The 15,463-nt window shown below is 40.1% G+C and overlaps 1 protein-coding gene across 1 annotated transcript in view; it reads right to left on the reverse strand.

Annotated features, from left to right (window-relative positions):
- The window catches only part of SNRNP40 (small nuclear ribonucleoprotein U5 subunit 40), a 34,748-nt gene that overhangs the window by 15,715 nt on the left and 3,570 nt on the right, over window positions 1-15,463 (reverse strand). Inside the window, exons 3-4 of the mRNA XM_026516834.4 lie at window positions 13,683-13,776; window positions 12,206-12,371 (exon numbers count right to left, since the gene is read on the reverse strand). Coding sequence (XP_026372619.1) covers window positions 12,206-12,371; window positions 13,683-13,776 — 260 coding nt within the window. The remainder of the gene's footprint in view (window positions 1-12,205; window positions 12,372-13,682; window positions 13,777-15,463) is intronic.

Here is a 15,463-nt window from a genome sequence, read left to right on the forward strand (position 1 = left end):
GTCAAACATCATTGTTAAGAAGTAATTGCATAGTACATCCTGAAGTCTAAGGACTTTGTGCAGGTAAATACATTTTTAACAGGGATCCCGTTCAGAAACTTGTCTGGATATTCTAGGAACATGGTGAGAAGTGACTGTAATTTTGCCAATGTATCTGAAAGTTGGGAGAACAAAATACTTTGTCGTATTTTTAGATCCCTTTGTTAAAGTACGAATAATCATAGTTCATCAACATGCCCTTAGAATGGAAATCCTCTACTTGCTTAGTTCACATGTTCTTTGCACAGCAAGGATGTTAGACCAGTGTTTTCAAACTGTAGATCCTAGCTCATTAATGGGCCATGGCTTACATTAAAAAATATACAGAGAGAGGTTACATCAGCGAAAATGGCAGAGTAGGGAATGCTAAAAGGTTGTCCCTCTACAAAAGCAGAGAATTATGTGGCAAAAAACCCGGCAGAATCAACTTTATCAGAACTCTAGAAACTAATCAAAAGTTTATAACAACCAGGCAAATGCTTAATGAGGGAAAAAACCCTCCTGAGTCTTAGTTAAGAGAGTTTTGTAGCGTTTTAACTTACCCTGTCTCCATCTCCTACTCAGCAAGAGCTTTGAAGGCAATGGCCCACATTCCCTGTATAGGTTCCTAGTACCAGAGGAAGCATTCTCAAAGAATTGTGATTGTTTTTAACTGTCTGGTGGCTCCCTAAAGGATGAACTTAAAGGGTCTGACTTTATTTTGCCTAACCAGGGCAGAGGCATTTGTCTAAAACCTTTAAAGGCAAATAAATGATTAGCCTCTGCTGTCTGGGGCCAGGGATGACAGCTGGGGCAAACCACAGACAAACCAAAAAGCTTGGGAGGAAAGCTGGGGAATGACACAATTTGTAGAAAAAGGCCTTTGAAAAGCTGACATATTTCTAGGACCCTAGAAGGCCATTTGCATGCCTGTGTCTGGCACACGCTTGGAAAAGACCTGAGATGGCCCTAAGCTCTCCTCTCACTGACCTGCACGGGCTCTGCACAAAGTTGTAAACTGCCTGGTAAAGACAGACCCAACACACACGCACTCGCGCGCACACACACACACACACACAGTGAATCTGCAAAGACTGGGGAGAGGCTTTTTATTCACAAGTGATTAAGAAAATCTCTGCCAAATCATTAGTGAGCTACCAAGCTAATGAAATAGATATTTCAGTGGCTACACATGGCAAATAATACAGACTTTACAAAATCAGTTCAGAAAATTCACTCAATAGGGGCGCCTGGGTGGCTCAGTTGGTTGCGTAAGCCACTCCAGGTTTTGGCTTGGGTCATGATCTCAGGGTCCTGGGATTGTCAGGCTCTGCACTCAGCAGGGAGTCTGCTTAAGATTTTCTCTCTGCCTCTCCCTCTGCCTCTCTCCCTGCTCATGCTTTCTCTCTCCTCTGAGAATAAATCAATCTTTTTTTTCCTAAAGGTTTTATTTATTTATTTGACAGAGAGCCAGTGAAAGAGGGAACACAAGCAGGGAGAGTGGGAGAGGAAGAAACAGGCTCCCAGCAGGGTGCCTGATGTGGGGATCGATCCCAGGTCCCTGGGATCACGCCCTGAGCTGAAGGCAGACACTTAACAACTGAGCCACCCAGGCGCCCCGCGAATAAATAAATCTTAAAAAAAAAAAAGAAAAGAAAGAAAATTCACTAAACAAACAGCTACAACAAGCAACAACAACAAACCCTTGGAGAGAATCTAATTTCCAGAGTTACCACATTATAATATTCAAATGTTCAGTTTTTAACAAGAAATTATGAGGCACGAAAAGGAGCAAAAAAGTATGGCCCAGGGGTGCCTGGGTGGCTCAGTCGTTAAGTGTCTGCCTTCAGCTCAGGGCATGATCCCAGCCCCGCAACCAGCTCCTCCGCTGGGAAGCCTGCTTCGTCCTCTCCCACTCCCCCTGCTGTGTTCCCTCTCTCGCTGGCTATCTTTCTCTCTGTCAAATCAATAAATAAAACCTTCAAAAAAAAAGAAAAAGAAAAAGAAAAGCAGACTAAAAAAAAAGAAAAAGAAAAAGAAAAAAGTATGGCCCATACAGAAGAAAAAAGAAGTTAAGTCTTTTTAAAAAATGATGATGGGACAACTGGATAACCATACCCAAAATAATGAAGGCAGACGTTTATCTCATACCATATGGAAAAATGTACTCCATGTGGATCAAAGACCTAACTGTGAAAGTTAAAACTATGAAATTCTTAGAAGAAAACACAGGGGTAAATCTTCACGGCCTTGGATTTGGCAATGAATTACTAGATATGACACCAACAGCCCAAGTGACACAAAAACCCGTAGTTCAACAACAACGTTGGGAACAGCCCAAGAAATGGGCAAAGGCCCTGAATAAACATTTCTTTTCAGGTGGTATATGCATGAGAAAAGATGCTCAGCATCATAAATCATTTGGGAAATGCAAATCAAAACAATGATTAGAGATTGCTTCACACTCGCTAGGATGGTTATAATTAACAAAAAACCGAAAAACAAAAACAAAAACAAAAGAACCACAGAAACTAAGGACTGATGGTGAGGAAAAACTGGAGCCCTCAAGCATCACTGGTGGGAACATAAAATGATGTGGCTGATGTGGAAAAGCCTGGATGTTCCCCAAAAGGTAAAGTATAATTACCATATGACCTGGCAACCCTGCTCCCAAGAGAAATGAAACAAAAACCTGTGCACCCATCTTTGCAGCAGTGTTAGAAAGGAATGAAGTATTAATACATGTTACAACGGATGAAGCCTGAAAACATTAAGTGGAGTGAAAGAAACTGAACACAAAAAGGCCACTTATTATCTGATTCTATTTATATGAAATGTCCAGAAGAGGCGAGTACATAGAGACAGAAAGGAGATTAGCTGTTGCCAGGAGCTGGAAGGTAGGGAAAAGTACTGACTGCTAAATGGGTATGGGGTTCTTTTTTGCCCTCCTTACCTCTGTCAGTTCCCATCTCCCTACAATGGACTGCTCCCATCCTTTTCTAATTTTTATGGGGGGTTCTGGTCTTGGATCATGGTGATGAGCACACACATTGTGAATGTACTAAAAGCCACTGAACTGTACACCTTTTAAAATGGTTAAAACGGTAAATTTAACGTTATGTGAATTTTACCCCAATTAAAAAATATATAGAAGAAAATGTCCCATATAGAAAGGGCTGGTTCATAAACACAGATGTACTGAGGGGAGGATATTCTGGGTCATAGTATAAAATGTACTGCTTACTGCAAATTGTGATTTTAAAAATGTTTAAAAGTTACTACATTTAGGCCATCTAATGTAATCCCAACTTTTATGGATGAACAAACTAAAGCACAAAGAAGGAACTAACTTGATGAAAAACACCCAGCAGGTCAACGGCAAAACAAGGACTAGAATTTAGTACCATCCGATTCCATTACATTCATGTTGAATTTACTAAAATGTGTGTTAATTTCCTATAATTGCTAAATATATGCTTGTTTTAAAAAGTTAACATTTATTTTCAATGGGTGTTTGATTTATTAACAATAAAAGATAAAGATTAGCTACAATTCTAGAACTCTATACTCTAAACAACTAGGATCTATTTTTTTTTTAAATAAACTTACATAACATGGATCTACATTTTTTAAAAATATTTTTTTAAGTTTCTTTATTTTTAGTAATCTCTACACCCAACATGGGGCTCGAATTCATAACCTCAAGATCAAGAGTTGCATGCTCTTCCGAGGCGCCTGGATGGCACAGCGGTTAAGGGTCTGCGTTTGGTTCAGGGCGTGACCCTGGCGTTATGGGATCGAGCCCCACATCAGGCTTCTCCGCTATGAACCTGCTTCTTCCTCTCCCACTCCCCCTGCTTGTGTTCCCTCTCTCGCTGGCTGTCTCTATCTCTGTCAAATAAATAAATAAAATCTTTAAAAAAAAAAAAAAGAGTTGCATGCTCTTCCGATTGAGCCAGCCAGGTGCCCCTAAAAGATTCTATTTTTAAGTAATCTCTATACCCAATGTGGGGCTTGAACTTACAACCCCGAGATCAGGAGTTGCACGCTCCACTGACTAAGCCATTCAGGCACCCTCGAGTCAAATATTTTAGAATATTAGTTTCAGACAACCATCATTTTTAAAGATTATTTTACTTTGAAATACAAAAATGTTAGAAGTAAAAGAGAACATTTTTGCTGCCTGAATCATCTGAGAATTGCTGACCTAATGCTTTATCACTCCTAAATACTTAAGTGTGTTTGTCTTATAAAGATAAAAATAATAGGGGTGCTTGGGTGGCTCAGTTGGTTAATCGTCTGCCCCCGGCTCGGGTCATGATCTTGGGGTCCTGGGATTGAGCCCCGCATCTTGCTCCCTGCTCAGTGGGGTCTGCTTCTCCTTCTCCCTCTGCTGTTCCCCCTTTCCCTGCTCATGCTCTCTCTCTCTCAAATAAGTAAATAAAATCTTAAAAAGTATCTATATAATACAAAGAATATATATACATATATAAAATCCTATATAATCTTAACCGATCAGAATGAAAAAATTAACACCAACACATTATCACCATCCAATCCTCAGATCTCATTCAAGTTTCACCACTTGTCCCAGTATGTCTTTTATTGCAAAGAGATTCAGTTCAGAATCATGTGTTGAATTTACAGGTCATGTTTCTTTAGTCTCCTTCAGCCTGGAAGAGTGTCTCAGACTTTCCTTGACCTTGACGCTTCTCTAAATTACAGGACAGTTATTTTGTAGAATGTCCCTCAGTTTGGGTTTGTCTGATGTTTCCTCATGATTAGATTCAAGTTATGCCTCTTTGGCAGGGATCTCACTGCAGTGATGCTGCATTTTCATTGTATTTTATTGAGTGGCTCACGATTTTGATTTGTCCCATCATGGATAATGTTCAGTTTGATCATCTGATAAAGATGTTCTTTTGACAAGCATTCTTGCACAAGATGTTCCAAGTTCATCTTGTACTTTCCCTGCCCAGTCCTGAAATAAGGAGTCCTGGTTTCCTTAGTGGAAAATGGTGTTTAAAGACCAAGACGTGCATAGATGTGCTCATTGCTATCGGGGTATTATTCTTAAACCCTCTCAGTGGACAGCTGCTAATATATGCACACATAGGCACATACACATCTGTGAACATATTCACACTGAACAATATTCACACGGATACTCAGTTCAATGCCAACAACACAAGATGCATTTTAGTTCTCTCTCCTGTAGTGATAAATCCTTTCTCTGACAATGAGAAATCTGCCTTCCGTTATACTTATTATACTTAGCTGATCAAGCTTCCTGTATGTAATCGATGTCCAACAACCTTTTCTACTCTTCTCCTTCATGGAGGTTTTCCTTTCTCTGTTTGAACTGTGACTCCCATTCCCTATGTGGATCCCCACCTCACCCCACTTGGGCTATCCCTTTGTATGAATGCCCCCTTCACTCTGCTCTGGCTCTAATATCCCCCTCCAGGCTGCCTTTCCTCAGGAATGCTATCCTCAGCCTCAGACTCCCTACCTAAACTGCTCCCACCCCGCGTGGACACCCTCAGCTCAAGCTCTGACACTCATACTTTCTCCCCCACCAACGTGTAGATGACCCTTTTACCCTGCTATGGCACTGACTCTTGACGTTGGGCTGCTCCCTCCTCCAATTCCCCATACTGGGCTACCTACTCCGTGTCATGTGGATTCTATCCTTACTCTTGTCAGTCCCCATCTCCCTACGATGGAGCAGTTCATTGAGCCCTGGCACTCCACTCTGGGGCACAATGGCCCACCGTCACCTCTAACCCAAACACCTTCCCGGCTTTGGTCTACGTAATGGCACCAGGACAAAATTGTTTATAAAAGGGAACAATTTATATTCATACACACACACACACACACACACACACGTTTACATATGTAAAAGATATAATTATACACTTTAAACATATAGATAATATAAAAAATTATTTCCTTTAAAAAAGTTTTTTTAAAGATTTTATTTATTTATTTGAGAGACACAGAGAGAGAAAGCACGTGTGCACAAGCACGAGCAGGGGGCGGGGCAGAGGGAGAGGGAGAAGCAGGCTCCCCCCTAAGCAGGGAGCCTGACACGGTGCTTGATCCCAGGACCCCGGGATCATGACCTGAGCTGAAGGCAGACACTTAACTGACTGAGCTACCCAGGTACCCCTAAAAAATGATTTCCTAATTGCTTTATTAGAAAGAATGGATTGCTAAAAACAGTTTGAAAACTAATAGTATGGAGAATGCTCAGGATGCCACTTCTAGACTGAAAATGCAAGAATTACTAAAAGCTTCGTTTTCTGTTGAGAATTCTGATGAGTAAAATGCAACACGATGTTTTCCCCCTTAGATACGCAGAGGTTATTAAACTCCTACACTTACAAACCTAGAACAGGAAACAATTAACAAAGCATTCCAACGTGGCAAGTAACTAAAAGGCAAATATAAAAGGCTGTTCAACAAAGAATTAATTATAAGTAATATGTTAAAATTAAGAATAATGAACTGGTTAAAAAGCAGTCACCTTTAGGTGATGTGACATACTGCACATTAAAATAAATATTACCTTCAGTAATAAAATATTTATTTCAAATCATGTTTAATTAAGGGAGAAGAGAAGCAAGAAACTGAAAGAAGGATAGAAAAGAGACATACAGGGGCGCCTGGGTGGCTCAATTGGTTGAGTATCCGACTCTTGATTTCAGCTCAGGTTATGATCTCAGGGTGGTAAGATTCAGCCCCATGTAGGGCCCCACCCTCAGCAGGGAGTCTGCTTCTCTCCTTCTCCTTCTCCCTCTGCCCCCCCACCCTGCGAGCATGTGCGTGCTCTAATAAAAACAAAAAAACCCAAAAAAACAGACAGACTTTCACAATGGAGAGTAGCTGAAAAAAGAAAAGCCAAGTAAAGACAGAAAGATAAACATGAAGAAGGAGATAAAGAAGAAAAGATGAAAGAAAGTCAGAGAAAAGGTAAAGGCAGGAAAGCTGGAAATAAACATGAGTAAGTTCCTAGATGCTTATTATAGCAGGCCCTTGATGAATGTAAGTAAAATTCTTTAGGGTATTATCATTTCTTACTGCCTTTTGAAAGGCCAATGAGTAAATTAGTTACTGTTAAAGACTCTCCAACTATGGCACATGTAGGTTAAGAGCTCTGAGCTTTGGAACCATTCCTAAGCTGCAGACTCTTGTCCTAGCCAAACATCAAGGGGCCCCAACTGATTGGGTTTATTATAAAAATGATTTAGTAGGAAAAAATATGATTCAGTAGAAAAATATGCCAAAGCAGATGATTCAGTATGTCAGTGTCACCACCTTTAACTATGAAAAGAAAACAAATTCATTTAAAAAAGCAACAATCACAGGTTTAGTGTGGTTTCTCAGATGTACTACTTTGAGGTCCTTCCTGGTTTAACCATTAAAAGACTACCCAGAGGGGCACCTGGGTGGTTCAGTTGGTTAAGCATCTACCTTTGGCTCAGGTCATGATCCCAGGGTCCTGGGATCGAGCCCTGCGTCAGGCTCCTTGCTCAGCAGGGACCTTGCTCAGCAGGGAGCCTGTTTCTCCCTCTCCCTCTGCCTGCTGTTTCCTTGCTTGTGCTTTCTCTCTCTGTCAAATAAATAAATAAAATCTTAAAAAGAGTATCAGAATCCAAAATTAGAGCCAAAGAAAGAATAAAATGGTTGGTCCTACAAAGTAGTATGTCCTTATGTGCCCTTGAAATAAAAGTTACTATTTTTAGGCCTCATTTTCCTCATTTGAAAAGGAGGGTGCAATGGTGAGTATAGCATAATGTATAAATTTGCTGAATCACTATGCTGTATACCTTTATCTCATTTAACATGTATCAACCACACTCAAATAAAAATAATGATAAAAAAGTAAAATGAGGATGCTGGATGAGATCAATGGCTCCCAAATTGTTAGACCTGCTACATCAAATCATATGAGGAACAGGTTTAAGAATTCTGGTTCTTAAAAACACAATACCATTTACATTAGCACCCAAAAAAGAGAACTATTTAGGTATAAACTTAACAAAACATGTACAGGACTTACATGAGGAAAACTTCAAAACTCTGATGAATGAAATAAAAAAACCAGATAAATACAGAGATATTCCACGATCGTGCATAGGAAGACTCAATATTATTATTCTCAACTTTATAAATTCAATACAATTCCAACCAAAATTCTAGTAAGTGGTTTAATGGAAATCAACAAATTGATTCTAAAGTTCATATGGAGAGACAAAAGACCCAAGACTGCCAACACAATATTGAAGTAGAAGACCAAAGTTGGAGGACTGATGATACCTGACTCCAAGACACACCATAGGGGCGCCTGGCTGGCTCAGTCTTAAGAGCATGTGACTTGTGATCTCAGGGTTACATGTTCAAGCCCCAGGTTGGGTGCAGAGATTACTTAAATAAATGTAAGTAAATAAAGAAATATTAAAAAAAAAAAGACTTACTATACAGCTACAGTAATCAAGACAGATTACTAGACAAGATTACTAGAGAAAGACTCTATCAATGGAAGAGAAGAGAACAGAGAGCCCAGAAACAGACCCCCATAAATACAGTCAACTGATCTTTGACAAAGGAGCAAAGGCAATGGAGCAAATGAGTTTCTTCAACTAATGGCACTGGAACAACTGGACATCCACATACAAAAAACATGCATCTAGACACAGACCTTGCACCTTTCACAAAATTTCAGAAAATTAACTCAAAATGGATCACACACCTAAATGTAAAGTACAATTTTTAGAAGGTAACAGAAGAAGACACAGATGACCTTGGGTATGGCAATGACTTTTTAGATACAATAACAAAGGCACAATCCATGAAATAAATAATTGATAAACTGGACTTCATTGAAGTTAAAAACTTCTGCCTATGAAAGACAATGTCAAGAGAATGAGAAGATAAGCCACAAGATAGGGAGAAAATATTTGTATATCTGATAAGGGATTATTATCCAAAATGTACAAAGAACTCTTAAAACTCAACAGTAAGAAAACAACACTATTAAAAAATGAGATAAAGGGGCGCCTGGGTGACTCAGTTGGCTAATCGTCTGCCTTCGGCTTGAGTCATGATCTCAGGGTCCTGGGATCAAGCCCTACATTGGGCTCCCTGCTCAGTGGGGAGCCTGCTTCTCCCTCTCCCTCTGCCTGATGCTACTCCTGCTTGTGTGCTCTTTCTCTCTTTGCCAAATAAATAAATAAAATATCTATATATATATTTTAAAGATTTTTATTTATTTGACAGAGATAGAGACAGCCAGCGAGAGAGGGAACACAAGCAGGGGGAGTGGGAGAGGAAGAAGCAGGCTCATAGCGGAGGAGCCTAACGTGGGGCTCGATCCCATAACGCCGGGATCACGCCCTGAGCCAAAGCCAGACGCTTAACCTGCTATGCCACCCAGGCGCCCCGATAAATAAAATATTTTAAAAAATGCGCTAAAAATCTTAACAGACACCTCACCAAAGAAGATACATAGATGACAAAAAAACATATGAAGAAATGCTCCATATCATATGTCATTAGGAAAATGTAAAAAAAAATTTTTTTTAAGTGAAAAAAAATTTTTTTTAAAGATTTTATTTATTTGACAGAGAGAGACAGCACAAGTAGGCAGAGAGGCAGGCAGGGGGAGAGGGGGAAGTAGGCTCCCTGCTGAGCAGTGAGCCCAACGCAGGGGTCGATCCCAGGACTGAGCCAAAGGCAGACGCTGAACCGACTGAGCCCCCCAGGTACCCCAGGAAAATGTAAATTAAAGCAACAGTGAGGTACCACTACATACCCATTAGGGAAGCCAAAATCTGAAGCACTGACACCACCACATAATGATGTGGAGCATCAGGGATTCTCATTCACTGCTGGTGGGAATGCAAAATGGTAGAGCTACTTTGGAAGACAGATTTGTGTTTTTTTTTTTTTTTTTTAAAGATTTTATTTATTTATTCGACAGAGATAGAGAGAGCCAGTGAGAGGGGGAACACAAGCAGGGGGAGTGGGAGAGGAAGAAGCAGGCTCATAGCAGAGGAGCCTGATGCGGGGCTCGATCCCGTAACGCCGGGATCACGCCCTGAGCCGAAGGCAGACGCTTAACCGCTGTGCCACCCAGGCGCCCCTGTGGTTTCTTTTTTAAGACTTTATTTTAAGTAGGATCGCCTGGGTGGCTCAGCCGTTAAGCGTCTGCCTTCAGCTCGGGTCATGATCCCAGGGTCCTGGGATCGAGCCCTGCATCAGGCTCCCTGCTGGGCCTCTCCCTCTGCCTGCTGCTCCCCCTACTTGTGCTTGCGCGCTCTCTGCCAAATAGATAAATAGAATCTTAAAAAAAAAAAAAAAAGATTTTATTTTTAAATAATCTCTACAACCAATGTGGGGCTCAAACTTAAAACCCCGAGATCAAGAGTTGCACGTTCCATCAACTGAGCAGTCAGGCACCCAGACTGGCGGTTTCTCAAAAACTAAATTTGCTCTTACCATATGATCTAGCAATTGGGGTCCTCAGCATTTACTCAAGAGAGGTGAAAAACTTAAGTCCACACAAAACTCCCACATGGATGTTTATAGCAACTTTATTCATAATTGCCAACTCTGGGAAGCAACCGAGATGTCCTTTAGTAGGTGAAGGGATAAATAAATTGCGGTACATCCAGACAATGGAATATTATTTGGTACTAAAAACAAATGAGCTACCAAACCAGGAAAGACGTGGAAGAATCTTTTTTTTTTTTTTTTTTAAGGGGATAGGAATTTATTGAATACACTGTAAGATAGTGGTGGGCAGGAGAGCAGAGGAGAGACTGCAAGACATGGAAGAATCTTAAAATGCATATTACTCAGTAAAAGAAACGAATCTCAAAAAGGCAAAATTATGGAGACAGTAAAAAGATCAGCGATTGTCAGGGGTGGGAGAAATGAATAGAAGGAGCACAGAGGACTTTTAAGGCAGCAAAAATACTCTGTATGATACCACCGTGATGGATACATGTCATTATATGTTTGTCCCAAACCACAGAATGTGTAACACTAAACGGGAACGCTAATATCAACTATGGACTTGGGTGATTATGATGTATCATTGTAGGTTTATCAATTGTAAAAAATGTACCACTCTGGTGGGGGTCATGGGGGAGGCTGTGCATATGTGGGGGCAGTGGTATATGGGAAATCTCTGTATCTTCCTCTCAATTTTGCTGTGAACCTAAACTGCTCTAAAAAAGACTTAATTTAAAAACAATCCCATTCTAGACCTACTGAACTAGAATCTATTTTTGTTTTTTGTTTTAAGAGTTTATTTATTTATTTGTCAAAGACAGAAGGAGAGAGCAGAAGCAGGTAGAGCAGCAGGCAGAGGGAGAAGCAGGCTCCCTGCTGAGCAATGAGCCTGATGTGGGATTCGATCCCACGACCTTGGGATCATGCCCTGAGCTGAAGGCAGATGCTTAACCGACAGTCATCCAGGCATCCCAAGAATCTGGGTATTTTTAACAGGTTCTTCGGGTAGTCTGACATGAAGACAAGTTGGAAATCACTGGACTAAATGACCTTGTTACTAAACCATATACTGACCTTTTCATATAGTGACTAGACTTTAACAACAGCTTTGTAAGACAAATGTATTACTGTCACTATTCTAAAGACTGAGAGGATCAGAAAAGTGAACTGCCTGAGATCACATAATTAGGTAAACAGCTCACTCAAGAATCCAATTCAGATGGTCCATTTCATTCCAAGTCACAGTGGTTCAACATGGTTCTAACATTCTACAAGATACTTAAAAAGACCTCCGTTTTTGGGGGCACCTGGGTGGCCCAGTCAGTTGAGTGTCTGACTTTTGGTTTTGGCTCAGGTCATGGTCTCAGGGTTGTGAGACTGAGCCCTACATCAGGCTCCACATGCAGCATGGAGTCTGCTTGTTCCTCGCCCTCCCAATCTACTCCCGCCACAACTCACTCTCTCTAAAATTAAAAAAAAAAAAAAAAAAAAACCACACACACACACACAAAAACAACTAAAAAAAAAGTAAAATTAAAAGACCTCTGTTTCAGGAAATGACCGCTAAAACAAAGTTGTGGAGAGGAGGCTACACCACAGGTGGAAGGCAAAATAAGTTCACATTATGCAACCTCAGAAACTGCAACATACAGACAACACCCACCTTAACTGTCCCATCATCGCTGCCAGTGCAGACAAGCTGGGGACCCCTCCTGGCCGGATAACAGGAATTCACAAAGGAAGTATGTCCTTTCAGCCTTTTAACCCTTTCGCCTGTTTCACTATCCCACACTGCCACAGTTTTATCTGTGGATGCGGAGAAGAGCATACTACAAGAGGAAGAACAAAAAACAAGTGAAGACGAACAATAGCCATCCATCCTCCCCACTTGCCAAAATGTGCCAAACTCTTTAAGGCTACTGACATGTTGTACTCTTGACAATCTTGACACATGATGCAGGCATGCCGCATCCTACCTACCAAAATCCTACTGGTGCTCTAGACAGGGTTATGAGGTCTACCCCATAAAAATGTAAAAAAAAGTCTTTCTGTCAGTCCCCATGATATATTCCAACCTAATACAGTAGTTTTCTCAATCTTCCCTCCATTTTGATGGACAACGTTTTAGATACTTTCCCATCTGGAAATGTTTAATCATTCCCTGCTAAAGAGGGAAGACAGACTCGTAATTCCTGACCCAGTGACTCAGTAACTTTAACCCTTTCTCTAAAATTCAGTTTTTTTATTTCATCTCTGAAAAAAAAAATTTTTTTTAAAGTATTATTATTTAAGTAATCTCTACACCCAAAAAGGGGCTTAAACTCATGACCCCGAGCTCAAGAATCGCATGCTCCTTGGACTGAGCCAGCCAGGCGCCCCTGACAATGATTTCTAAGTTGTAATTGATTTTATAAGGCTTTCTTTACTCAAATATTAACAGGAAAAATGTATACAAGGCTACGTACCAGCTGATTCAGGGACCTTAGGATTTTAGAGGTCAGAGGTATAAAATAATGAACGTTTACTGAAATACTTAATGGGATTAATTAACTCTGTACAATTACATTTCTATATTACATACAGTTATTGTAAAATTACGTGATCATTAAAATGTTTATGATAAATGTATAAATGATACATTAGCTGAATAATGTTAAATGAAAAAAAGCAGCAGAAAAGATCATACATGAAACTCTAATGCACATGTAAAACCAAACAGCTTTAAGTAGGAAATAAACTTGAGAAAACCGTATCAAAATATTAACAGTGATTATCTTTGGATTGGTAGGAATATGGGCTACTTTTTTATTTATATGTTTTTGAGTTTCTCAAAAGAAATATTTTATTGCTTGTATAGTAAAAATTGCTGATTTCTGCATATAAAATTACATTTTATGTCTTAAAAAAGGAACAAATTTGGGCTGCTGCTGTTAGATGACAGAAATGTATTTACAAATGCATACATGGAACAAGAAATTGGGTTGACAGTGATAGGATAATAAAGTAGCTGCCCAAAATGAGGTCGTTTTTGACAGCAAAGTCTCCTGAGAAAGAAAACTAAAGGATGAAATGTGAAAGGATGCCAAGAAAAATTAGTATGAGAAGCAGCTGTCATTCCATTATGCAGACTACTTACTCACCTGCCATCAGTGTTATAATGCAGCTCCATCACAGCCCCACTGTGTCCCTTCAATGTGGCATAGTTATCACAGTCACCATAGACATTCCACAACACTGTTAGGAAGACAGGGGTTCTGTGATCATTACTACACAAAAGAAAACTCACCATTAACCATGGAAAAGGTACTTACAAATTTACCACAACAGTTTTGAGATTACACTCCCTTGGACACTATTGGCTCTACTGGCTGGACCAATTTTCCTGACATTAAAAACAAAAATAATGCAATATTTTCATATTTCATAAGGTTGACAAAAATTAGTTAATAGATACAATTTTGGGGGGCACCTGGGTGGCTCAGTCGGTTAAGCACCTGCCTTTGACTCAGGTCATGATCCTGGGGTCCTGAGATCAAACCCCACATCGGGCACTCTGCTCGGTGGGGAGTCTGCTTCTCCCTCTGCCCTTCCCCCTGTTTATGTTCTCTCTCTGTCAAATAAATAAATAAAATCTTTAAAAAAAATAGATGTAATTTTTCAAATCTTAAGCTTTTTGCTGTAATGTTAAAACAGTTGGTACTCACTACTACATGTTGGTTGAGTATGAAGAGACTGCAAAATGATGGCACTTACAGAAAACCCAGGAAGCTGGAACTAACTTGAAGGTCACATGGCAACGACTTTATACTACATTTACTCGTTCCATATATACCATATACCTACAACATGCCAGGTGCTAGGATAAAATGAGATAAACGAATAGACACAGTTCCTGTCCTCAGGGAACTTGGTCTAGCAAGGAATGAACTTTGATGAGTGTTATTAAGGAGCACCTGTATATGTAATAAGGTACATAGATATAGTAGTTATTTTTCTGTTGATAAACTGTTTGTTTGATGAAATAAACGTATCCATTCAACAATGTTCTGCAAAGACTACAAGTCTTCCAGATGCTTGGCCAGCATTAAGTTTAAGGATCACAGAACTAGAACACCTAAATCAAGACAGCCAAGACAGCTATCATCCACAGACTTATAAGCAAAGAGCTAAAGGACTCACTTCATCTCACAATGCAATAAACGATGCCAGAACGACTTTTCTAAAGTGATTTCTTCAACTTACTTCTCAAAAATGGGTATTGCCAACTAGCAGCTCAGAATCTTGATGCAGATTTTTAAAGATTTTATTTTTAAGCGATCTCTACACCCAGTGTGGGGCTTGAACTCATGACCCTGAGATCAAGAGTTACATGCTCCACCAACTAACTGAGCTAGCCAGGAGCCCCCCATTTTTTTTAATCTTTATTTTAAGTAGGCTCCACACCCAACATGGAGCTTGAACTCACAGTGCCAAGATCAAGGGTTGCATGCTCTACTAACTGAGCCTGCCAGGTGCCCTGAAATCTTTTTTTTTTTTTAAGATTTTATTTTTAAGTAATCTCTACACCCAACATGGGGCTTGAACCCACAACCCCAAGATCAAGAGTTGCATGCTCTACTGACTGAGCCAGCCAGGTGTCCCTTGGATGCAGATCCTAACGATCTACAGGTAGATTATCCAAGTGAGTTGCCACTTTGGGATCCCCAGCTCCCCTTTCTTTCCCATATGCTAGGATTCTATGAGTGGATCAAGAGGAAGGCCTCACATCTTTGGGAAAAGGAAAAGCTATCTTTCTCTTCATTACTTCCATTAATCCAGTATGCCTAGATCTCTTTTCTGGCTGAATAAGCTCAAGATTTGTCTCCATGATGAAGATATTCTCAAAGCAGGGCAACTCACTTTCCAACTAGTAACATAATCC

The sequence above is a fragment of the Ursus arctos genome, unplaced genomic scaffold (assembly GCF_023065955.2).
Source record: "Ursus arctos isolate Adak ecotype North America unplaced genomic scaffold, UrsArc2.0 scaffold_32, whole genome shotgun sequence".
NCBI lineage: Eukaryota > Metazoa > Chordata > Mammalia > Carnivora > Ursidae > Ursus > Ursus arctos.